Source organism: Podarcis muralis, chromosome 6 (assembly GCF_964188315.1).
Source record: "Podarcis muralis chromosome 6, rPodMur119.hap1.1, whole genome shotgun sequence".
In the NCBI taxonomy this organism is placed as follows: Eukaryota; Metazoa; Chordata; class Lepidosauria; order Squamata; family Lacertidae; genus Podarcis; species Podarcis muralis.
In genome coordinates, this window is record NC_135660.1 from 53,489,710 (window position 1) to 53,517,006 (window position 27,297).

The 27,297-nt window shown below is 41.5% G+C and overlaps 1 protein-coding gene across 1 annotated transcript in view; it reads left to right on the plus strand.

The window, feature by feature from the left end:
* PLPP4 (phospholipid phosphatase 4) overlaps window positions 1-27,297 on the plus strand; it is an 85,905-nt gene that overhangs the window by 23,414 nt on the left and 35,194 nt on the right. The window contains exons 2-5 of the mRNA XM_077930289.1: window positions 6,856-6,964; window positions 14,781-14,871; window positions 18,857-18,920; window positions 21,923-22,047. Of these exons, the coding sequence (XP_077786415.1) occupies window positions 6,856-6,964; window positions 14,781-14,871; window positions 18,857-18,920; window positions 21,923-22,047 (389 nt within the window). The remainder of the gene's footprint in view (window positions 1-6,855; window positions 6,965-14,780; window positions 14,872-18,856; window positions 18,921-21,922; window positions 22,048-27,297) is intronic.

Here is a 27,297-nt window from a genome sequence, read left to right on the forward strand (position 1 = left end):
TTTTAAATATGCATGAAGGCGACATAAAGTTTCTTTTGTGATGCAAAGGTTCCTTAACGTTTATGGTGGTTATTTTCAAGGCATGAAAGGTGAGGTTTAAGTAGTGAAATAAAAGGAGGGAATTGTTGGTAATATATTTATTCAATTTATTGAAAAGCATTTAAATGAACTGCTTAAAATTTTTAAAATCTCTAAGTATTGTACCGCAGTTTATGATGCGGGTGGCACTGTGGTCTAAACCACTGAGCTTCTTGGGCTTGCTGATCAGAAGGTTGGCAGTTCGAATCCCCACAATGGAGTGAGCTCCAGTTGCTCTGTCCCAGCTCCTGCCAACCTAGCAGTTCGAAAGTGCACCAGTGCAAGTAGCTAAATAGGTACTGCTGCAGCGGGAAGGTAAACAGCATTTCTATGTGCTCTGGCTTCCGTCATGGTGTTCCATGCGCCAGAAGCAGTTTAGTCATGCTGGCCACATGACCCAGGAATCTGTTTGTGGACAAATGCCAGCTCCCTCATCCTGAAGCGAGATGAGCACCGCACCCCATAGTTGCCTTTGACTGGACTTAACCGTCCAGGGATCTTTTACCTTTACCCCAGATTATATTAGGAAGTAATCTACAATACATGTATCATTATTATTTAGTAAAGAAGGCTTGCTCCACATCTTTCATGAGTGGAACCTCTATTCCTCCTTTTCCTTATGTTAGGAATGGGGAAGGTTTTTCTGGGGTATGTGGACTACAACTTGGCAATTGGCCATGCTGAGAAGCACCCTTTGGTATGGACGGAGGAGCCATGGGCTTCCAGATTCACCTGGACTCCAGTTCCCATCATCCTTGGCATTTGGCCATGCTGGCCAGGGCTGATAAGTCCAAGTGCATCTGGAAGCCCATCATAGCTCCTTCATTCATACCAAAGGGTGTCTCTCAAAACGGAGCTCTTCTCTCTACGATGGAGTCCCTTGATTCTACTTCTACTTCCAAATTTGATATCTAGGCTTGATACCTGCTAACATGTTCTTTTCCATCCTTTAGAGTCTTTCCTGTTAAGATCGTCTTCCTCAGTTAGCCTTGCTGTGCATCCTCTCACAGATGGCCTCACTTTGCAGGTGGCTGTGGGAGGAAGGAAGGTTTGAGAAACTTATCCTCTAGAATGTTCTCAAGTTAAATTTGTGGTGATATCCTTTTGAGAGGCTTGCTATATTTTGGAGGTAAACTCTCTGGGAGGTTTATGTAAGAAGGTACAGCCTCAGGCAGATGGAGACTGAGGCTGGGAGCATTGTGTGAAGTAGCTAACATGAATATGATGAAATAAATGCTAAAGCTACCTTCTGATTGTTAAATAATTGAAACATCAATTATATGGAAGAAATCAGATATCTGTCCTCACTGGTTCATCTAACAAACTTATCCAAGCCTGTCCCTTAACTATGGTCTGAGTCTAAAACCTTTCACGTTGGGTCCTCCAGCAAAGCATAAAATAAAAAGCACAGAAACCTGAACCAATTTTTATAAAATGTGGCAATCTTGACTTCCAATGGTATTTCTGAAAACTCTGTTCTCTGGGAAAGTCTCATTAAAAAGCACTAAAAGTCAGCAAATATTGTTCCATTGGCTTATTGGCACCTGTATCATAGCTTTAGATTTGAAATGTTTGCTCATAGCCTTCAGCAAATACACATTTCTATGCCAAACTGTACAGAAAAGGGCAAAAAGAAAGAACACCAGGGTAAGTATTTTGTTTCTGATGACTGATATATAGCTGGAAGCCTACATATGGTATTCTGGACTGGAGATTGTGGATGAAATACAAAGACCTTCCTATTTTCACTGAAAAAAAGAAAAAAAGAAAAACAGGCCAGACTTTCCTTTGTGAAAGTCTGTTGAAATATTTTCCGGTATGTCTTTGGGAGTAATCTTTGTCTGAACTTTCCTGAAGGAACTCTGGTGTGTGTGTGAGAGAGAGAGAATGAGGAGAGGCAAGAGACACTTCAAACTTATGAAAACTACTTTTTTTTTTTTTTTTACTAGAAGCCCAAGAGTCACTAACTGGAGCCTGGTGCAAAAGAAATAAAACCCGCCCAACAACAAATATTCACCTATACTATCAGCAACTTAACACATACTCAAAGATGTGTTCCTCTTCACTGATCCTGCAGATGCAATAACAACTGACTTTGCCAAACCCAATATTTGGGTTTCACGATTTGATGGCTGCTTTGGAAATGTCTTCTGGAAACTGCAGTCTGCACTCCTGACTCTTTCTTGCTTAGGGCTTGTTCACATTTCCACCAGTTTTGGCTTTGCCCTGCTGCTTGTCCCAGGAAAACCCCGCCCTTTAGCACTAAATCAGAACAAAAGCCAATTTTGTGGAAAATGTGATTGCTGTTGGTTCCGATTCAGCACTAAACAATGGGTTTTTCTGGGGGAAATTAACAGGGCAAATGGAGATGTGGTTAAGCCCAAAGTTCCAGCCACAACTACAAGGTTGCTACATCTTTAATACTGTGATATAGCTATTGCCATAGACTTTCGATCCCTGTGAAGTGTTTGGCAGAGGGTGTTTGTTGTACTAAGGGTTTCACTATAGGAATCCCAGAGCTCCCCCCCCCTTCCAGTGACAAGAAAAAGTAGAGTAAATGGTGCAATGAAAGCAAAATGTGAACATACTTGATTGAGGCAAACAGTAACTTTGAACCAACTTCTTGGTTCAGAATTTGGCATTTGGTTCTGATGGCATTTATTTTGCATGGAGTTCATGGGTGTGCATTGGGGATGACAGATGGAAATGTGCTCAATGAAATGGCTAATTATGCTGCATGTTCTGGAAAGAAGCTCTTGCTCAGAAAACCTAGTTAGGATTAGCCTTTTTGGGTGATCCCCTGATCAAATTAATTTCTGAATGGATGTTATGTAATTTGATGGCACAGATTTATAACATACACACAGTGTGTGTGTGTGTGTGTGTGTGTGTGTGTGTAGATTGTAAAATGGCCACTTCAGGAATTGCACACAAAGTTGCTGGTAGTGCTGAGCCATAGATACGACAGGTTCACTTATGATATTTCAGAAGAGGGGAAAAAGGTGATTGTGACTTCTTTTTCATTAGAGAAAAAAACCCTTTGCTTACATTGGCAGCCAACAGCTTCCTGTTTGCTAAAACATAATGGCTTGGATCCAAACATCCCCCTTCTGCTAGCAGAAAGCCTCTTCTGATCATGGAAGGGCTGTTTCTGACCAAGTGGAAGAGCATAATGGGAGAAAAATAACCCTAAATCCAGAGAAATTATTCTGTTTGTACGAGCTCTTTCTCAAAACCTAATTTGTTTATTTTACTAATAATATTTATAGACTGCCTAATATAAGAAATCCCTAAATGGGTTTACTTAAAACAGAATAATTTTACACACACACACACACACACACACACACACACTATAGCTTAAAATACAAAGAAATACATCAGAAAAAACAAAGAATCCATCAACAACATCAATAAAACAGAGGAGTGCAATGTATGCTATGAGCCAGGGAAATCCTGTACGTATAGATAGGTCTTTAGGAATTGTTTGCACCTTCTGAACAGCCCTTTGCTGAGGAGGGGGGCAGGGATTGCAGGGTAGGTGATAATTCATATACTACAGCAGAGGTTCCCAAAATAAGGTCCATTGACCACCAGGGCTCCACAAGCTTCATTCAGGCCCCCAGTGATGACTTTGGTATCTAGCACAGTGCACTACAAATGCTTAAAAAAGAGGCAAAAAAGTGGTCTGCCAAGACCTCCAATAATCAGTCTGTAGAGTTTAGGAGCCACTGTACTACTGAGTTCATATCTGCACAAGTGTTGACAAACAGCATGAAATACAACTGGTCTTTTGACGGGAGGGGTAGTGGTGCTGTTTCGTTTTTTGGATTTGCAGCCAAGTTTTCAGCAGGAGTTTCTTTTTCTGTTGTGACTCTAGTTGATTATTGTTCGCTTTCATCAGGTTAATTTGCCTGTTCCCTCCCTCCCCCGCATATGGCTGAAAGACATAATTTGAACATTTTACATAGACGGAAGAGGAAATGTAGAAGGAAGCAATCTGACAGTATTTAAATGCAGTGGATTTTGTTGCTGTGACTACATTTACTTTTTCTTTATAAAACAAAAGGTAACTGTCAGGGGTTCAGGGACAGAGGCACAGGTGAGGGAGGAGACAGAGAGCGAGGGGGAAGAATCCCAGGGCAGCGAGGAAGAGGATGACGATGACTTGAGGGATTCCATGAGTCTTTCAAGTGAATCGGAGGATTCCCAGAAGGGGGCGCCTGTGGTCAGGCCAAGGGGAGTCACAGGGGGGACTCGTCAGGAGCAGGGGACCAGCGGGGGAACCCAAAGTGGGAGCTGGGAGTCGGGACCGGCTTCTCCGCCAGAGCGCAGTGAAGGGGGTGGAGATTCCAGAGTGACAGGAGAAGCAGGTCCGAAAGCAGAGAGGGAGGGGAGATCGGAGCAAGACATCCTCCCGGAAGGGGAGGGGAGTAGTGCAGGGAGTAGTGTAACTGTCAAGAGGAAGGTTAGCGGTTGCGAACGCGCGCCAAGTTCAAATGTGGAGGCGCGCGGAAGAACAGGGAGCCCGGAGGAGGAGCCAGGTCCCAAAGCACGCAGGAGGGGGGAAGAGCTGTCTGGGGATTCCGCGTCAGGGGAATCCAGGAGGGGCGAAACCCCAGGGGGCAGGAAGACCCTGCGGAAAAGGAAGGAAAGGAAGAGGTGGAGCAGCACAGCCCTCTTAAACTGGTGCAGAGGAGGGACTGACTCAGAGGGGACTTCAGCGGTCTAAGCGTAACAGACGTGGGGCTGCGCGCCTCGGCTGTGGAGCGTACAATGAACTTCAATAAACATGTTTGTATATAAACTGGACTTGGCGTTGGTCTCTTGTGAGCTGGGACCTGAGGCAGCCCTGACAGTAACGCAGGCCTGAAAAAACTGATGAGCTGGCATGCCGAATGCAGCATGCATTCAAGCATGTCAGATGCATGACAACGCCTCATCCTTTGCTTTTGCATTCCCAGAAAGGTAGCAAACCCAGTATTTTGAATGAGTCTTTGGGTCACGTTGGCTTGCTGGGCCACAGGTTGTGCAGGCCAGCCTGCTCAAAAACGCTTCTGAACACATCTTTTAATAGGTTTTTCACCCATCCAATGCAAGACTGGGAGGTAGGAGGGAACAAAGAGATCACAGGTGGGGAATCTCAGCCCCAGAGGGTGAACGTAGTTTTCCAGGGATTTATAGAATTCAGTCCAGGCTATACCACTCCAGGCTACAGTCCTCTTTGGCCCTGGACCCTCCTCTAGTTATTTAACCTGACTAGCCTGTGTCCCTGATCTGTGATAATACCCCTTGATTGTTTGGATAGAGAATGAAGAGTTGTGTCTGTTGGGCCACACCCACTGTTGCTGTGCCCGCCATTGGTTTGCAGATCTGAGATGCATGAGTGGCTGTGGCTGCGTGGCAGAGAATCTGCTTTGCATGCACAAGGTCCCAAGTTCCATTGCCAGCATCTCTAGATTGGCCAGAGCCTTGCCTAAAACCCTGCAGAGCCATTGCCAATGAATGTAGACAATGACTGGGCTAGATGGACCAGTGGTCTGACTCAACCTAAGCCAGGCTCCTGTGTTTCTATGTGTGGCCATTTGTGGCAGCTTTGACAGATGTGTGCCTCTTGGGGGTCAGTTTACATGTTATGGTTGCTCTGTGGAAGCTCTTCAGGTAGTTCCAAGTACAGTAGTACCTCGGCTCCTGAATGCCTTGGGAGTTGAACATTCCGGCTCCCGAACAATCAAAAACCAAAAGTGAGTGTTCTGGTTTTCGAGCGTTCATTTGTAAGCCGAATGTCCGATGGGGCTTCTGTGGCTTCCGATTGGCTGCAGGAACTTCCTGCAGCCAATTGGAAGCTGCGCTTTGGTTTCCAAATGTTTTGGAAGTCAAACGGACTTCCAAAACGGATTCCATTTAACTTCTGAGGCACGACTGTACTCTCTAAGGCCAAACAAAGGGGAAGCAAGTGGAGGAAAAGGTCCAAAATATTATATTGCTGCCCAACAAATTTTGGAAACAAGAGATTTATTCAATGGGACAATCCTCCTTAACAGTTCGGCAAAGGAGAAAGCTAGAGTACTATATTTTCGCAGGTTGCTGATGGGGAAGTTTGCTCCTGAAGAACAAATTTGTTATTTTCCAAAGTGTGTTGGGCAACAATAAAATACTTCAGGCATTTTGTCTTTGACTCATTGCTCCAAATACTGTCTGTCACTGCTTTGTAAGTTTACCACATAACTCAGGTTTTTTTTCTTCGTGCTGCTGAAACCTTTTCATTTTGGACAACAGTGGTGTGAGGAAAACCCCAGCTTGTATGGTATAAGGAACTAGAGATATAAAGCAGTGAGTGGAGTACCATTCATGTAACATGGCTTCCACTTCTTCTACTTTTCCTGCAAACTGTTAAAATCTGCTCTGGAGAATCCCCTAACCCATTTTAAGGGTGTTCAATGAGAGGTTGCTGGGGGTAGGAGGGGAAGTTCTATTGCACAAGTGCAACAGCTTCATTGGATACAACTCATAATATGTCTTCTGTTTTCTTAGTCTGGTTTTATTTTGCTATGTCTTTGTTTGCGTATTGTAATATAGAATTCACCCTGGACTCTAGAGATGGGTAAGGGTAAGAAGGGAGATAAACAAACATTTTCTGCCTTGTATTTGCTTGCACTTGATTAAACAATGTCTCTCTTTCAATATGGCAAGTGGGAATCTCCCGTGATGTACTTTTTGAGGTCTCTTGCTCCAGGTACATGGTGAAACAATGTGTTCTTTTATTGTTTTGTTTAGTTTTACAGAATTTTTGGATCCATTCCAGAGAGTTATTCAGCCAGAAGAGATCTGGCTCTATAAAAACCCTTTGGTTGAATCTGACAACATACCTACACGCCTCATGTTTGTAAGTACTAGAGATTTAATGATTGTTTGACGGCTGTGTGAGGCTTGTTTGATGATTGTGTGTTAGCTAAGCGAAACTGGAAATGAGTACATTTTTAAAAGAACAGTTACGGTCGCAGGCTGCAGTGAGAAAATAAATGGAACATGATATTATTTGCATGTTGGGGTGAAGGACAGTATGACATTTCTTTAAGCCACCCTGTCACAAATTCTGATTGATTGATGTTCTCATTTTATAAATTGTTGACTGCCAGTCAAATTAGGTTTGTTCAATTTATATATCACTCCCTCTCCAGAAGTTCCAAAACTGATTTACAACCAAAGATTGTGTGTGTTTGTGTGTATTACAAGAGCATTATTTGAAATAGATTTAACCATACAATATCATATCATTGGTGCTGTTCAGATGCCCCAGGAAATAGAAAAATGTCTGCCTGCAACCAAAATTGTTGGTGCCAGTCTGCTTTCCCTGTGTCAGGTAAACATGGATCCCAAAGCATTTTAAATATTGATCTAATTGTGGTTGTAAATCAAAGCAGGCTTCTGGAACTCAAATGGTTGCAGCTAAACACCCATCTCTTGTTCAATATCCACCACATCTCCTCCCCAACTTGTCAGTTTCATCATTGCCATATACGCTTCCTTGGAGGAGTGAGAGGGAAAAAGCATTCTTGCAGCAGTTAGCCTGATGGTCTGTCTAGCCTACTGTTCTGATCTTTTCCCAGTGCAGATGGCAGTAGAGTAATTCTAACAGGGATTGGGCCAGAATGCTAGAGGGTTCCCTGCTTTTCTTCATGGACTCTGTGCCATCATGCTATCTGGCTTTCCAGGCAATATTACCAAGTCAGTTTGGTGTCTTACAGCTGGAGGACCTTGCTGTGTACTGCAAACCTGTTTGCTGAGGGAGATGACAGCCCATACTGTATGCACCACATGCATTTGCCATGTGAGATGTGGGACTGCTATAAGTTCAGCGCCAGCCAGTAGGCCTGAAGTATATAATTGTTTTCAGCACCAGTGGATTTATTGAGCAGGCAGGCTAGCTTTTCTTTTTTGGGTTTGACATTGCTCAGACAAGTTCTGCAACATGGATTCAGTCCTCTGGATTCCTATTGAAAAGGAACAGAAGTGTTCTGTGTTCCTTAACCTTTCATGAGGCGCATGCATAGCTGAGGTTGTTGCAAAGGATATACATTCAGGGCCAGCCCTACCATTAGGCAGAGTGAGGTGATTACCTCAGGTAGAATATATGCCAGGGACAGCCCTATAGCCATTCATCCTGAATCACCACTCATTCTGTTCTGTTAGAGATCAGAGCTGAGTGCACCATGTAGCACCCTCCTCACCCAAAAAATAGCCTGTATGGACAAGATCCTGTCACCAGCACTAAAGTAATATTGAACTGCCAATCATGTTGTCTTCTGTACACAGAATGGCTGGCACTATCTTGTCCTTTACCTCAGATGGCCAAATGTTTGAGGTCAGCTCTGCATGCATACGTTTTTTTTCATGGCACTTCTCTCTTTAACAAACACAAGTTGTCAACTGGGAAAAGATTAGGCCTGTTTTTGGTCCAAGCCCTCCTAATACATAGTGTGCCCCTCACTTCTGGCATGGGCCATAAGCATTTTGTACTTGGGTGTCGTAGATAGGTATGAATCTACTCTCTGATTGGAGAGGGAGGTAAAATCTTGCAAATTCTGTATACTGATGTGTTGTTCTGCACTTCAGGAGCAAAACATGGCTTCCTTTCATTTCATAACAGTAAGGCTGCCCAGTTGTCCACTGACTTTTTTGTTTAAAAGGAAAGGGTGTGTGTGTGTGTTTCAGTACAGCAGTGACCTATTAAAAATATTATCCAGGAAAAATATTATCCAGGTGGCCCTAAATGAAAATCAATATTTTTCAGCACACACATTAAATCTTATCTGATAGTGGGTTTTCCTGAAGTAATGAGAGGGCATGAAGTGCTTTTCTGGAAGGTTTGTACAGCTCTGTATCTTTCAGCTGCCAGGATAGATAATGAATGTGCTTGATTTTAAGAAGGTCTTACCCATGAAAGCAGCCACTATCCAGGAAAATGTCACGGGCAGGACAGAAAACATTACCTGGAATTATATAGAGGAGATCTCATCTAGGATTATTTTATGGATTTTATTCTGAGGAGAGATAATAACTTGTAAAAGACAACCAATTAGCCTTGGCTCTTGAAGGGGGGTGGGGAGTACAGAAGAATGTTTTAGAGTTGCACACCATAGCATTGTATTTATAATTACATTTTTGGGGTGTGCATAAACACAAAGTACTCTTATTCATTATGCTATTATGAGTTGGTTGCTGTCAGGGCTAGAACTGACCTTGGAGTTAGGCGAACTTAGGTGGCTAATTTGTAAATATGGGGCTTTGCTATATTAGTTAATGGAAGGGACAAGCATGCAGGGATCTCTGTTGCTGGAAAATAGCATAGTTAAGACAAAGGACAGCAAATCTGATACTATGTAAGGAACAGAGAGGAAAGGAAAGGAAAGAAAAGGAAAGGAAAGGATGATACGTAGGGGAAAGATGGTAAAGTTCACAAAAAGATTTAAGGTAGCTTACGATTGATTGCTTTAACTTGATCTGATTTTTAATATTTCTATGCCCCTTTTTCATTCAAATGAGTCCCAAAGTGGCTTACAAACAATAAATAATAATAACAAAATGGAACATCACAAATACAGCATAAAACATATAGAGTAACAGATCATCAGTGAAACAATTGCAATTTATAAAACTCTGTTAACAAAGCAACAACTAAAAAGATAAGCTGAATGTAACAATCACAATTAAAGCAAAAGTCATGCCATATGATTAACGAGTCAACACCGCATTTACAATCTATAGAACAGTATTAACAACACCAACAAAATAGCAACCAAAAGATAAACTAAGCACCGTTGAGTTCATACACCCACCGGAGGGGGAGGATTTTTGAGTGGGAAAACTTCAGGGGGAAGTATTGAACCTGCTGCTCTCAACAAATTGGCAGTGTTGCTCTACGACTACATTTCATTAAAAAAAAAGGGGGGGGGAGAGGACAGGGAGCTCTAATCATGTCCCGCATAAAGGGAAGCCCATCAAACTTATCAGGACCTTTATGTGCTCCAGACAAATTGGCAGCCCATCCCCACATGACATCTTCTTTTCTTTAATGAAGGAAAAGCACCTGGACAGCCAACCATAGATCTACTGCAATAATGTGTAGTTCAGCCCTCAGGCAGTTTAAAGAACAACAGAGGGAAATGTTCTGTGAATTCCCACATATATTAATAGGAACTCAGGAGAGGGCATTGTGTATGATTGCCGGTGGCTAGGAGACCTGTTTTAACCTGCTTGGAATACCTTTTGAGCAGCTTTCTTTAGTGCAAGGGCAGCTCCACACTTCACGTTACTGAGGTCATCTTCACAAATCATGGTTGCTGCAGGAAATGCTGGTGTTACTAGTCTCATATGCATGCAGTGGCGTAGCGTGGGTTGGCAGCACCCGGGGCAAGGCAAGTAATTTGCGCCCCCTAACCCGTGGATTTGCGCCCGCTAACCCGTGGATTTGCGCCCCCTAACCCGTGGATTTGCGCCCGCTAACCCATGGATTTGCGCCCCCTAACCTGTGGATTTGCCCTAACCCCAGATGTTGCGCCCGGTGCGGCCGGCCCCCCCTGCACCCCCCACGCTACGCCACTGTATGCATGCACATGCTAGGTGTGTGCAGCAATCACACGATTAGCCTTGTATCTGTAGCGTTCTATTATTTATTATTATTTACTGGATTTATATACCGTCCTATACCTGGAGCGGTTCTACAGCCCAATCTGTTTCAAATCTGCTTTGTGTCATTCCAATTTGATTTGTTATTTGGGTCCCAGTCAGATTGGTTAAATACAAAGCTCTGTTTTGGCCCTGTTGGCTATAATGTGGAATCTTAAAAAGGCTATAACTTTTCCCTCTTTACACATAAGTGGTTGACATTTGCTTGCAAAGGAACCCTTCCTGAGTGGATTGTGCCAGCCAAATTTCAAACAAATTTATCAGGGCATTTATGTGTTGGTGTTTTGTTATGTATTTTTAAAAAAGACTTAGCCTCTTCTATTTTCTGCCAGAATTGGATGCTCTCTGAAGGAATGAAGCCTGCCAAATTTCAGAAGAATATGTGGCAGCGATTTCCCTGCAAGGGCAGACTTTTACCATTTGAGGACGAGAAAATAGCAGACACATTCCCTCTCTCACATTGTTTTGGGCAATCATTTTGAAAACTGGGGACATGAGGGGACATTCATACATGGTGCCTGGGTACCAAAGCCACAAAAGTCTGGAGAAATAGGTCCACTGGCTATTGTGCTCAGTGATTTCACCTTTGAAGTAAAAAAATCCCTGAAAAGTTAGGGTTTTTTTTCCTCATCACTCTTCCTGGAAGTACCCTCCATGAAGAAAAAACAAAGTGCTATGATTTTGTTTGTAAGAGAGAAAAAAAGAATGATTGGTGGGGAAGCAGGTCACCCCCATAGTTTAACGGTTTAACCCAACCACTTTTGTTCTGCTTTCCCAGCCAAAATTATAAGGAGGAGGATCTGTGTGTTTCCTTCAGTATCCCTCCCCTAAATAACTTTGATTGGAGTTCACTGGGAGAATAATTCACTGTGATTAAAAGGTAGACCTGCTTGTCAAAACAAACGACCCAACTTTTTCTTTCTTGACTGCTTGACATTTCCCTAGTCAGCTTCATTTCATTTCTCGGGAAAGCAAAATAAGGCAGTGGGTAGGGAGCTGAGAGGTTGACTTTATGTACAAAAAAGGAGGAAAAAGACAGCAGAGCCTCTCAGAAGTTTGGGAACTCCCTGATCCACCTCGACACGCCTGTTAACATGGATCACCTCACGTTATTCATACAAACACACAGAGCTGATGCCACACCGCTAGTATACACAGCTCAAAATCCAATCTCAATTATATACACAAACACAGGTTGCTTAAAGATTTATAGCATTAAAAAATATGATTTATAGCCATTGTGGAAAAGCTAACTCACCAAACGCATTTATCCAAGGGATAATCAAAGACAGGCTCATTTGTCTGAATGTGGTACGATGCAATTCTTTATACAAATAAGAGACCGAAGAGGCAGAAGTTTCTTCCCCCTTAACAGCCTGCAAACATTTGGAATAATAATATTTTTTTAAAAAAGATGCACGCACATGCATCTATGAGGTTCTCATGTGTCATATTGTATATGGTAACTGGATGGTAAACACAGGTGCAAACTTGTGATGTCTGGAGCCTACATAATTGCAGCAATGGAGAAGGCTTCCAGAACTTACCGTATGTATAAGGAAAGTCTTATACATGCTTATTTGGGAGTAAGTCCCATTAAATGCAATGAGACTTCCTTCAGAGTAAACATACATAGGATTTCACTGTAAGTCTTGTTCCAACTAATTGGGCCTTTTGAATTTAGACTTACATTTTATATCGTAATCCCATCTCAAGACAAAAATAATCCTTTCTGTGAGAGTGGCAGGAACAAGTTGAAATGATGAATGGTAGCAGTGTCCCAGCACTAATGAAGCTTATGAGGCTTGTGATAAGAGTGATGGAAGCTGTGGGCAGTGGCATATTTCACAGCAGACAAGGCCCCGTGCATTTCCACTTACCAGACCTCTGGACTGTAAATCAGCCCATTCCCTTATTTTTTGGAAGCAAGAACAGGAACACTGTCAATTCTTGGGGAACTGAGCCCAAGTAGAACCCCCCCACACACACACACCATGCCATTGCACAGAAACATTGTGGCTGAACATTGTGGATCTCTAATCCCTTTGTTAACAAGGAACAGAACATAAGAACATAAGACGATCCTGCTGGATCAGGCCAGTGGCCTATCTAGTCCAGCATCCTGTTCTCACAGTAGCCAACCAGATACTTGTGGGAAATGAAGAAGCAGGATTTGAATGCCAGAACACTCTACCCTCCTGTGGTTTCCGGCAACTAGTCTATATGCTTCTTGAAACTCTCAAAGAACACTTAATAGGACAGTGAGAAAGGACTTGCGCTTGCAGAAACCATGCTGGCCCTGCTTCAGCAAGACTTGTTCTTCTTGAACATGCCTTGATAATTTTATCTTTTATAATGCTTTCTATCAGATTTCCCAGAAGTGATGTTAAGTTAGCTGCTCTTAAATTTCCCATATCTCCTCTGGATCCCCCTTTTATTAATTGGTATTACATTGGCCAGTTCTCAGCTATACAGACTGATCTTGAGGACAGGTTACATATTTTCATTAGAAAACCAGCAATTTCAAATGTGAGTTTTTTAAGAATGGATGCCATCTGGATCTGGTGTTTGGTGATTTTTAATTTTGTCTATTAGGCCGAGAACATCATCTCTTGTCACCACCATTTCCCTCAGTTGCTCAGACTCCCTTCCTGCAAAAGTTAGTTCAGACACTGGGATCTGTGCTATATCTTCTGTTGTGAAGGCACATGCAAAGGATTCATTCAGCTTCTCCACAATCTCCTTATTCTCCTTTAGCATACCTTTGACTTCCTTTCCATTAGAGGATCCGGCGCCCTCCCTAGTCAGCCTTCTGCTATTAATGTATTTAAAGAATTGTTTTATTGTTGGTCTTTTAGCATCTCTTATAGTCTGCTTGCTCCCCCGCCCCCAAAGTAATAACTACCTGACTCTGCCAGTTAATTACACTGGCATCCTAGTGGTACCAGGGTCAACAACATAGCTGCTTTAAAACAACAACACCACCACTAGGTTGCATTTTTGTATATCACTAGCATGAAAACCTATTCAAAGCAATATGAACTGCCTTGACATCCTTGTGCCAAACTTTGCTTTGTCTATGGCAGCAAGGGATTCCTTGCTTCCTAAGAGAATGCAAAAATCATACAGGCTAGTTTACTGTTTAACTTTGCAACATTATTTTTATAGTATACTATCTATCAGAATAGATCCTGATGCTGCAAACATTTAGGTGCATTACATACCAGGCAATAAACCCACACATCAAGGATGCATGGAAGCTCATGCTCAAGCCTAAGGAGGCTGCTGATTTCCTTTCTGTCTGCAGTTCCTGATCCGCACCAAATACCACTCTGCCCTATGCTTTCCAGTTTGTGTTGGGAGGAAACCAACCATGATCCTTGCCTTAGAGTTTATCCAAACCCAACAAACAACAAAATGTAGTTAATGTTTGTTCTTGGCTTACTGATTCTGGTTTGTTGGAGAGAAACAAATCATGTTCCCTGGGTTGGACATAATACTTAACCAGGGATCATGGCTTATTTCTCCCTGGTGTGATTGGGAAGTAGTGCAAGTACCCAGTTTGGTGTGCTCATGGGAAACCATTAACTATGGTTTACCATGAGGTACATACTAGACTGTCATGTACACACAGAGATTCCACACATTTGGGGCTTACAAACAGTGTAGCTATTTCTGGGAAACACTGCTGATCTTCAATTTAGTAATCTGTCCTCTTTTAGCTCTTAGTTTCCATTTTAAAAGCTGACACATTTTAAGTAGGGCTCCAAGCGATTTATATATCAGTTAAGATTCAGAACTAAGCCTCTGATTTTTTAATTTTTATTTTTTTTAAGCATGTGTGCTATTTGGCTACAGATAGTGATCATGCAGCTTTGCTCTAATCTAGGGAACTTGCCAGAGATAATTCAGCCAGATCATCTAAATGAAGCTAACTGGAAATTATTGATTCCATGGGACTGATGGAGAGAAGATGCAGTAACAAATGATGCCTTTTTATATCTCTCTCATAGGCCATTTCATTCCTGACACCTCTGGCTGTCATTTTTGTGGTGAAAATCATTCGACGGACAGACAAGACTGAAATTAAGGAAGCTTTTTTAGGTAAACTGAAAATCATATTCTTGCTTTTTTATTTGTTTTTTATCGGAAAGCTATTGCTCTCAGAAAATGTGGGAGGAACATTTTTATTTCTTTCAGGAAGCATGTGTCAAATGTTTTTATACCTTTAAAAGAAAAAGTAAAACAAAAACAACCAACATTTCCTGGGCTTTGTTAGACAAGAGCTTTTATTCCTCCTGAAACCTGTGTTCATTCCGGCACCTTAAAGTCAGCAGAAATTACTGATAGAGCAGTAAAGAACAGGCAAAGGTGAGAGGAGTGGGCGAAAGCTATGTGGCAGTGGAAGGTTGTATTAAATAGTGTTTCTTTCTGTCCTTGGGGAGATGAGCAGCGGTGTGCGTGCTTGAATTTCTGCTGCAGCTATTTGGAAGAAGCCTACATTTCTTCTTGTGGTAATTGATCTAAAGAGAAAGAGTGAGAGATTTCTAAACTTTCTAAGTGAGCCCCACACCAAAGCCTTATATTATCATTCAGACTGCCAGGCAGTTTTAGGCTAAGCCCAGCAACCTTTCCCAGGATCATATATGATAACCAGGCACAGAAAAGTTCAAGCCATGGCTTGAAACTTGAAGCTGCAGTGAAGACAAAAGAACTTGTAGTACACTCTCGAGTCTTCATTTGCAGCCAACACACTCTGCTTTTTGAATTGGATGCCTATCTGACTTTTAGAAGACGTGTGAAGGCAGCTCTGTTTAGGGAAGTTTTAAATGTTTTATCGTGCTTTTAATATTCTGTTGAGAGCCACCCAGAGTGGCATACAAATAATAATAATAATAATAATAATAATAATAATAATAATAATAATAAATAATAATAATAATAATAATAATTAATAATAATAATAATAATAAAAATATTATTTCAGCAACCTCTGAAAGCCTTAAGGATCCCTGCACATGATGTGTACACAAAAAATCCAGGAATTCACTTAGAATCCAAATCTTCCTATGTATCCCCAGTTTGAATTAATCTTGGGAATAAAATGGATCTTCCTTTGCAGGTGTCATTTGATTTTAAGGAAGAAAGGGTTGTACTCTTTCATTTGAAGCCAAAGCAGCTATCATGCTAGTGGCATCACCTGTCAAAGTAGCCTGTGGGCAACTGGGGACTGGAAAGATCTAGTCACCTCCCATTACACTCCATCAAACCAGTTCCCTCCCTTCTACCCCTTTCCACTCTATTTTGCCCCGACCACCAGAGTTACATGTCCCTTCCTATTACATTAGCCTTTTCAGTGGCTTTGCTTTTTAGCAAATCTTTATGGCCTCTCCAAATGCTACACGAGGAAAAAGACACATTTGCTTTGAGCAGTCACTGAGGACGTACTCTCATGCCACTATTTCAAGGTACCTACTTGAGTCATTTGAAGTGTGAACATAAACAAGAACTGTGGGTGGAAGAGTTCCAATTCCACCACAAAACTATTGGCATCCCTGCTCATTTACCGTTCATAGTTATTTTCTTCATACCAGCTGCAAAGCTGTTTCATGGAACTTGTTCCTTGGAATGGCACATATTTAATGTCAACTTTGACCCTTCCAGCACTGTAGCTACTTGGGTTGTCTACCTCTATTGCAAAAAAGGATACTTTCAATCACGAAAGTGTGAAGTGTCTTGCCACATTCTACACAAGAAAGCTGTTTCGTAGGAGCTGTCCAGCACTTTTCTGCTGGCGCATAAAGTGTGAAAGAATGCTATTCATACGGCAACACCTTGATTTAATTCTGGCTCCTCAAACCAGAAGCATCTCAAGGTAATACCACAGACTTGTGCTGCGACATTCTTGCATTTCCAATAAATTCTTTGAGACACAAGTAACCCTTAAAAAACGATTGTTCAGAAGTTTTCAGGACAATTGAATGACTTCAGATAATTGCTGGATGACCCTGTGCTTCCTTGCCACCTAACTTTATTCACTTCTCAAGTATACTACTAAAACTGATCCTTTCTGCCTGTCAAGCATTGTAGCTTGCATATCTGGCAGAATGGTCTGGACGTAGTATTGTGACCTGACTGTTTTACAATAAAGTCTATTGAAATAATAATTAAAAAAACAGTGTTGCACAGTGCTATGACTCTGCAGAAAGGAACACTGAGTAACAAAGCCCTATAAGTTTGTTAACAGAGGCCATGAAATGCTGTTCTTTAATTAGTATTGCATAAACAGGCCTTTTTATACTAGTCGAAATAACTTGTTGTTGAGCAAGAACTCCACTGGAATACTATGACAAGTGAGAAGCCACACATATTTTGCTCAAAGATGGGGAATACTAAGCTATTGGTGGGCTTTTCTCTCATACTAGCGCAGTCTTCATGCCACTGGATATGCAAGATTCCAGGTGTAGTTAGTTCAAAATATACATAAGTCTCACTGTGTGGCCTTTTAAAATCAGCACCTTGAATTAGAGAGCCATCATGAGATTTTAAAACGGGCACCCCCAAACTCGGCCCTCCAGATGTTTTGGGACTACAACTCCCATCTTCCCTAGCTAATAGGACCAGTGGTCAGGGATGATGGGAACTGTAGTCCCAAAACATGTGGAGGGCCGAGTTTGGGGATGCCTGTTTAAAACAAAACACAAGACCTCATGGAGCAAGTCTCACCTGAGTGATCTATCTCAAAATATTGTAGGATGCTTTTTAATCAAAGCCACAAGGCAGTTGGGGAGAAGCTTTCTTTCACTTTTAAGGATCTGTAGGTCTCAGCACTTGGCAGTTTTCTGTATAACTTTTCTGGATGCTAATGAACTGACCAACATCCCCTGCTTGTCCTTTTGGTTGGATGGAAGATTCCTAGATGGTCTTTTGTTATCGGTTGTTGCTTCTTTGATTGCTGGCTTGCTGGGACCCATTTGCTTTCTCCTGTCCACTTTCCTCTTATCTCCTTGACTCCTTGACAAGGCTGACCTTCCCAGTGTAACTTTGTAATCACCACCCAGCTTCCTAATTGGTTAGTAGTGTTACTTTATTTAGATATTTATAAACCATGTTTTTATAGGAAAGCTAGCAAGGTGATATGCAACCTGAAAACATGGCACAAGAACAGTAACATTTGATAAAAGCTGGTTGGAGAAACAATGAGACTTTTAAAGACCTGCTAAGCAGTCCAGTGTTGATGAGAAAGCATGGATGACTCCTGCCACACCTCTGTTGGTAAAGGCATTTGACAGTTACACTAAAGGCTCAGTCCCTGTTAAAGGCTGACCAAACCTCAGGAGTGTGGGGGACTACCCAACGTACCCCAGAAGATCTCTTATTGAGGTAGAGCTAAAGAAATCAGGAGCCTTATGAGCTCCATCAGTGCTATATGTGTAATTGGAGCCCACCACAAAACCATCTATCTCACCAATAAAGAGGCAACTTTAAGACACAAACCCACGATGCAAGAAAACCAAGGAGAATTGGGTATTTGAGTTGTATCTGACTACTGTAAGTCATACTCAGAGGAGATCTACTGAAATGACTAACTTGCTCATTGATTTTAGTGTGGGTTCTCTGAGAATAGCCTGTATACAATATTTTAGATTGTAAACCACCCTGTGATTTTTTGAAGGAAGGGTGATACACACACACACACACACACACACACACACTCGCGCGCGCGCACGCGCGCACACACACACACACGCTTTGAATATTTACAAGCTATGAGTTAACCTTACTGAAGACTCTTATTTCAATCTATTTCTGAGTTCTCAACATACTGAACACTTAAAATGTATGGTTGGAATTCAACATCATGCTAAGGAGATTGTTCCCTCAGTGCAAGCATTTCTGCTTGCCAGGAGGGATGATCTCCCCTCTCTATTCTGAGAGTTCTTCTGACCTTCTTGAACAGATTTGGGGAGGGAATGTGGAGAGGAGAGGGTTGGAATATCCTGTTGCACTAGTGCAACAACTGACTTGAATCTGGCTCTATATGCTGTGGTTCTGGGTTATTATGTTCTTGTTTCATTTTGTTTTTTAGCTGTTTCCTTGGCTCTTGCTTTGAATGGAGTCTGCACAAACACTATTAAATTAATTGTGGGGAGGTAAGTCCTGGAATGTTCTAGCTGTTGACTTGAGCTTTGCTAACTGTCAAGTAACCATGAACTTCTGAATGGAAATGGTAATCAGGAAGTTTACATAAATAAAAGTTAGTACAAAGGTAGTGTAATGATTGCAGCACCTGTCCTTGTAGAATAGGAAACTGCTATATAAAGGATGGAGATACTAATGGCTTGTTCTAACAGTTCTGCTATTCTTTAGAAATATCTAGTATGTGTGGGCTCAGTAACACATCTGAAGGTATTAATCTTCTGTACCTGAAATCGTTCATTGTGCATAAGCAGGAATAATGCAGTCCCCTTATGAAACAGTATTCATATCCAGTATTCCTTCTTCCAGTAACTACCTCCCATGAACATTTTTTTCATATGGCTAGTGTGGAATCACAACAATTGTTTTAAATGCCCAATAGAATGAACAATATAAATGGAGTTATAGTTACAGGTACGTAGCCGTTTTGGTCTGCCGTAGTCGAAATAAAATAAAAAATAAAAACAATTCCTTTCAGTAGCACCTTGGAGACCAACTAAGTTTGTTATTGGTATGAGCTTTCATGTGCATGCACACTTCTTTGGAAGTGCAGATATTCAGATAGAAGCTATAAAAAACAATCTGGCAGCCAGAGTTCCACCCCCCCACCCCCGCATTTTATAGTCCTTGAAAATAAAATCTCATGAAAATAAGTTTCAGCAACAAGCTCATAGCCACATTGAAAGATTATGGAAAGTTACTGTGGAATGGACTGGACATAGTTAGATTTCTTCCTAGAAGAGCATTAGGCTTTTTTTGCAGAATAACTAGTAGCAAGAACATAAAAGGTCAAAGAGGAGGTGTCACTTAAATGATGGTTAAAGGGAATGTAATTTGAATAGTTAACAACTGCCTCACAGAGAATGTGCAGAGGGAATTGTGGCACATTGCTTGGTCAATATACAAAATTTTAAGCAGGGAAATATGCATTAATCAACTAAATTTTGTATATTCTCTTGTCATTAGCATAATCCCCAACAGGCCTTTTGGGATTATTGCTATGTATAATATCAGATAGAGGGCCTGATGTCAAGCTCTGTGCCTCTCCCGCTCCCTCCATCCCAGTTAATTTTCATTCAACACTTGCTGCAGCAATATATCTTAACTCAGCGTTGGGGAAACCTTGGCTGTCTAGATCCACCTTCTCCAACCTGATGTGCCTCTAGACTTTTTTGGACCACAACTCCATCAGCATGGCCAGTGGTCAGGGATGGTGGGAGCTGTAGTCTAAAATATCTGGAGGACACCACTTGTAGAAAGCAGCTCTAGATAACGCTGGACTACAATTCCCAATAGGCCTCACCACTGACCAGGGCCATAGGTTCCTCATCTTTGTTTTAATGGAATCTTACTCTCTTCCTTCTCTCTGGTGTGTGAAAAGGGGGCATCACTTGGAAAGCATAGGCTTGGTTTGTTTTCCTTACATTAGCTTCTCAGGGTTACTCAGTTTGAATGGATCAGGGATGAGGTGGCCAGAGGGCTGGGAAGACCCATGACATTCACCCATGGTTTTGCATCAGTTTGTCAACATCATGAGCAATAGGAGGGTGTGGTGCTTTTTTCACCACTTCTCTGCCCATGAATTTTGATAATGTGCACTCCAGTGATTCATTAGGAGTTGGGCAGATAAAAGCTTAGCTTGCTGAAGATCTTTAATATTTATGAACAGTTTTCCCCTGCCTTAATGTTTCTTCATTCTTGTGTCTGTGAGATACGTACTGTTTCTATAAATTGTTGTTTACATATTCAGCTTTCTCTGGTGTCTCTTATAAAATAGTGAATTTTTTGGGGAGGGGAGGGATCCATAATAATTTTTAGGTTCACACCAGTCTGTCTGTCTCTTTTAGCTTTGTTTCATCAGCTGAAATCTCTGTCAGCCTTAAAAGAAAGACTTATAAGAATCTGGAATTTAGTTGTGCTTTGTGCATGACATATGGGCCCATACCACAATTTTCTCCATTTCCCCCTCACACACAGTTCTGGGCTTTTCAGAGATGAAGAAACTGAGGGCCCCAGTGATGATGTTGGACTACAGCTTTCTCATTCCTGACTGCTGGTCATGCTGGATGAGGGTAATGAAAGCTGAAGTCTGGCAGTGTCTGTGTTCGTTTGGTAAAATAGATATGATAGAATAAAAGGTGAATTCCCTGGATGCCTAGATCCAGGTTTGGGGCAAGTACTCTCTGGTGAGAGCCCCAGCAGAGATTTAAAATAACAAAACATGCAACAAAATAAAGTGTGGAAATATAAGACCTTTAAAATATCACATTCTAAATTGCTTCCAAAGTTCTCCACTTCCCTTAGCATAGAAAGAGACCACATGTTTGGTAAGTTAGAAATGGTTTACTTACAAACTCTTCAAAGGTCAGATTCAGGTGCTACTCCATACAGCAGCAAGAAAAGACAGGCAGCTTTACTTAGGTTCCAAAAGTCGTAAATGCTTCTAAATCATTTGTATAAAAACACAAAGATGGTTTGCTTAAGCCACACTGTCTAAGCTTGGATGATCTAGTTTAGACTTCCTTACTGGTAGGGTTCACATAGTGGAAAGAGAGAAAACAAAGTGTTTAGTAAGTAACTCTTCCTCCCAAGGTGAGAAGTTGTGACCTAGCAAAGCCTGGCAGGACAGCTTACTCTATGGTCTTAACCCCTTCAAATGTACTTTAAAACTGAACTATCCAGTTAATTTTCTAAAGAAACTGCTCTGCACTCTGAGGCTCATCTATTTCTTTACCAACACTATGTAGTAGGCTGTTAGAATTCCTAACAACTTTCATGGCCAGAGCACTCTAGATTAAATCACCAAGTAAATTGATTTCATGCAGTACCCTTGCACAACAGAACACAGGAGGAAATGAACTCCCTCAATGTAAACAGTCAGTTTAATGTAATTATCACTTTGAGGTTTTACTAATGGCTGCTCTTTCGTTTCAAATGTCCATGGTGTTCCTTGCAGACCTCGTCCCGATTTCTTTTACCGCTGCTTTCCAGATGGAGACATGAAGTCTAACATGGACTGCACAGGTGATCCAGATGTGGTCTCCGAAGGCAGGAAAAGCTTTCCAAGTATCCATTCTTCCTGTAAGTTCATCCCAAAGTAGCTCCACATTTTTGCTCAACTTTATTTATTTATTTATTTATATATTTATTTATTTATTTATTTTGGCCTTTATTCCTCCTGAGGGTTCAAGAGTGATTTGAGATGGAAGGAATGTCCAGGGCTGCAACTTAAAAATAAATGTTTTGGGTCTAAAGGACTAGCAAATGTCAGTACTGCATAGTGGGGTGGTGAGGGGTGACAGCGAGGTCAGGAAAGTTAGAGTATGCTGGCGGGAGCACCAGACTGGCTCTGCCAATCTGAACTGTTGCAACCTTGCAACTATGCTGCCTCACCTGCTCACTAAAGCCTCTCCTTGGGAGGTCAGGTTCAGAACTCTGCCCTTCTCTACCAGGTACTCCTGAAAATGGCCTGCCAGCTACTTCATCAGTCCCTGTTTTTTGGAAGGCCATGAGTTTTTCGAACCTTGATAGGCCATCATACATGGCTGGTGAGCTGCATTCAGTACGTTGCATCGCAAGTTGTTCAGGCTTGGTTTACAAGATAAGTAACTGTATAAATTTAAATGAGGAAACAAATGATGTGTTGAAGGAAGTGCAGCCTTTGTGATCGTCATCTCTCTTGGCAGTCTTTTGTTCAGCACCTGTCATTTCTGTTGGGATACTGTTATTGCATTGTTGTTTTTTAAAGGAAGAAAGAAACCTACACAAAAAACTACTGCAGGTAGATGCACCAGTAACACACACCCAGAAAATTATGTACAGAAGAATGCAAAAGAACACTGTCATTGTGCACGCAGAGCTGTCAGGCATTCACGGAGAGTGGCAGCTACTCAAGTGCATTGCATTTGAATGAATAAGTAATCTGCTTTGCGCAAAATTGCTGAAAGATTAGCAGTGTTGTTAGAGAAGTGGCTGTAGAATTATATGCATGCTTTTGATTGAGTTTGATTTGAGATGCCGCTTTCCAAAATATATAGGATCTCTTGAAGAAGCAGTTGTCAGTAACTGCCCATGCATGTGCAAAGTTGACTTTGGACAAACCAGTATCTCCCTAATGGTTTTCGCTAGGGCATGACTGGGCCCTCCAGAGATGGATTAATGCTGAAGCAGGAAAAGAGGGGGTGAGGCTGTGAATTTGTGAAACAAGTGAGAGCCTGGCGGGAGATGGAAGTGAGAGGGTTGGTCTTATTTGTAGCCAGTTAATTCAACAGAATGGCATTCTGCTAATATATGTTGTGTTGTCATAGGGAACCTCAGGCCTGGGTGCTGAAGGTGGCCTGCTAAATCTATCAATCCTTCACGATTCTTCCCAGGCCTCCCCCCTCCTCAGGCCACATTTCCCACTTGCCTGCTCCACACTCTTCTCAAATGCTTTTTCCCTGACTGGAAGGTGCTCTTTCACTCTTAATAATGCCTCTTGCTTGCCTGGGTGGAAGATAGAGAGCGATGTGCATGTGCAGAACCTTCTGGCTTTTGCATAGTTGAAACATAGCCTACTATAGAAAAAAATAGTGTACTTTGTCCCTGCCCACTATTGGAATGTGGCACCCTTAAATTAAGGTTACCAGATTTCTTTCAATGAATCTGGGGACACTTTTCAACTTCAATGGATTTGGTATGGGGACTGATTTGTAAATCTGGGGACCGTTCCTGGAAAACAGGGACATCTGGTAACCTTACCTTAAATCTGTCAGTGAATGAATGTGGCCCTCAGATTGAAAATGGTTCCCCACTCTTGTTGTAAACACCATTCAAGGTTAGTTCAACAAATTTTCACCAGCACCTGTTGCATTTGGAAATATTGCAACAACAACAACAACACAACCCTTCTTTTGCTGGTTTTCATTTTTTTTACAGTAGGGTTTTTTAAAAATGTAGCTGGCTCTCTCAGAAAAGAATGGCAGTTGCCATGATTAATGCATGATGAGTCTCTTGAAAGGAGAATTAAAAGCAGTCTCCTATGATTAAATATAACCCCCCCAGCCCAGGTTTGTCTAAACATGGGAAGGAAATTGTAGATGAAGCTAACATGTCACACGCTATGAGTAAAGAAGATCAGTTGAAAGCTGATCTTAGTTCATAATATCAAATTCTTGCTATGTGAGGTTCCATTTTCTTGACGGTGTTCAGCAAGGATTGGATTGGTATGTTTGACCTATTACATAACATTTCCCACCTTGGTCCTAGAGCCAGATCATGCATTACCTTCTCCGGTTCTTTCGAATATTTAACAGCTGAAGTGAGAAAGCTGCCAGAAGAAGGAATCCAATGAACACCTCAGCAAAGGGGAAGAGTCATGTAGTGAGATTAGAAATCCATTACCATGGAAGCCCAAGAAAATTCCTTCCAGGCTTTTTCTCTTCTAAATAAATGGATTGTGATTCTGGATGTAGTTGCAGGGGAGGAGGAAGAGCCAGGGGACAGATTTTCACTTCAAAGTTGGCCTTGAGTTCTGCTCTTTGATCACATGCTAAGAAGAAAGTGCTGCATTTGGGCTCAGCATTATAGTGCCTGCAAAACTTGCTCATTCTTCCTGACGTGGAAGTCCTGGCCTCCACTCACATGAACTCCATTGGAAGGGAGATACATTGCAATGTATCTCACTGCCTGTCTTTATGACATGCTTTTGAATAGCAACAGAATGTTGGCGAATATTCTGTGATTTTCCTCTTCTCTTTATGCCTTGGAGAGGGTCCTACTGAAAGCAAAACAAGACAAATCTCACATCTTAAAGAGGGAGGGAAAATTGCTGAATAGTTTGCTTTCACATAAATCTGCAGTCCATCCTCTTGTGTACATCTAGTCCTAGATCTGCCAGACTTAAAAAAACCCAAAATCCTCTGCTATCTTTCCACTTTATTAACGAGCAAGTGTGATAGCTGAACATCCAATAAGCAACAACATACTCTTACCACCAATGATCAGTGGTAGGATCAAAGCATGCTTTAAATCATACAATTTCCTCTTGGCATCAAATGAGGGTGATTTCTTTGCAGGCTGATTATGACAGTGCTAAAATGGGGACTGTTTGATATGTCAGCCTGTCCTTGTACTATTCTTATTCCAGGATGTATTGCTGAGTGTTTCTCTTTATATACCTCCTTTTTTGCTGGGAGAAGGCTGGATGTTGCTTGGATGTATGTCAGCCTGTCCTTGTATTATTCTTATTGCAGGAAGTATTGCTAAAGTTTCTCTTTATAATAATAGCAATAATAATAATTTATTATTTCTACCCCACCGATCCTTTTTTGCTGGGAGAAGGCTGGATGTTCCTTGGATGTACAGGAAGACAATTAGCTGAGTAGCCCCTGAAATAAACTGATGAACAGAAGTTGACAAAAGTGTGTGGTTCATGAAGAAAGGCCTTATTTTGTGCTCTGTCAGTCTTTTTATAGATGCTGGTGTCTGTTCAGCTGGCTGCAAAACAAAATTAAATGAGAGAGCAGAGGAATACAAAAAGAGGCTCTCAGTCTTTCAAAACATACTGCTTGTTTACAGAGATGTTGATTGCCTATCAGTTTCTTAAGAGCAAAGGATTGAACATAGTGATTAAGAACATGAGCCTTGCATGCCCCTATTCAAATGTCAGAACAGCCATGGAGTTATTGGGTGATCTTTGACAAGCCACTTATTTCTCAGTCTCTTCTCCCCATCTTCAAAATGGGGTTAATATTAATAATACTGATTTCCCTTACAGAGCCATACAAATTATTCTCAGCATGCATGTAATGTGCTTGAGTACTCACAAAGTCCTACATGAGTACTATTAGTAAATCAATTCCATGTCAGCCACAAAAATGAAGCACAAGATCCGTGACCTTGTTGGCCTTTGGGAAAGGTCCACACAAGCGCATGACTTTATATGTTGGGTTTGTCACAGGCAGGAGCTTTTGGTCTGGCTCACTTGCAGAAATTGACAGACAGGTGGCGAAGAAAGGAATTTGAGAGCTGGCTCACTGAAAAAATCCAAACCAAAGTTATTCCCAAAGCAGCCAGGAATAGTGCAAAAGAAGAAAGCCATAAAAACTTGCAAAAGGATTTAGCAAAGCTAAAAAAATCCTTTTTGAGCACCATCCTCCACCAGGGCCAATCATAATTAAATGACACAAACATTATCAGATAAATCTCGAAGGTACCTATGACTTCATTATCTTGTAAAAGCAAAATATATTAGTGTTAGATTTTTATACTGCACTTTCTCCAATGAGCTCATAAAATACTACTATATTTTGTTCTCTCCCTTCGGTTTCAATGATGGCCCAATACCTATGGAATTCCCTTCCTAGATCATGTTGTATGTCCTCTATTTTGAAGGTTTTTAAATGGGTTTTGAATACTTTTTTATTATTATTCCAAATTCCTTTTGATAGATACTTTTCTGGTACTGGTCTTTTTATCTGCTAGTCTTGCTGCCTGGGTCTGCACTTGTATTCTCCCCCCACTTGAAAGAGGGGGAAACATTTTTAAAGCAGGAAGATTAAGGAAACAACTGGAAAGGAAGGAGCTCTGATGGGTAGATGGATGCAGTTGCTTCAGGAAGCACTAGGGGAGGACATACAGCCCCTAGGCTAAGGGGTACTCACCTGTGTTCTCTAGAGACCAGTATATGTGTTTTAATTAAATAAGATAGAAAAGTTGACAACCATTCCATGTATTTTAACAGAATAATCAAATGGTACTTCCAGATTGGACTTGTGGCAGGTTCAAGTAATATCCATGCCAAGTCAAGAATATACTTTCATAAGGGAGGTATGTGGCTTGAGTCCTGTAGGGTAATTCATCAGCAAATTAATAACGTGTCACTCTTTGAATATTTGTTGGAGAATTTCCGCTGGACAAGCGTCTCTTGTTAAGTGTAATTTTGGCTTTAAACAATGTCACAGAGTGAGAGTGCATGGGAAATAAACTCTTCTGAGGCCATTATTTGCATGCAGTAAAGCAAATCCAGGCTGACCAGATGTCCAGCGATAAAAGGTTGGAAATTAAATCTGGGAGGTGCTTTAAAAAAATAGCTCCGCTCTTTGTTACTGTAAATAGCCCTCTGTTTTTGAGCAATTGAGGAATGATTTCTCAGTGCATCATTTCTGAATGCCTTCTGCCCCTTGCAGTGAATACTTGATTTCAGGCACCAGCTGCTACTTGTGAGGGCTGGGAAGTTACATTCATTCTTGAACTGAGGAGATGAATGGCTTGAGTGTGACCTAAATCAACACTTGGATTATTTTAGCCTGCAAGTCTGAACATAGCTGCTTATGTACAAGGCTCAGTGTT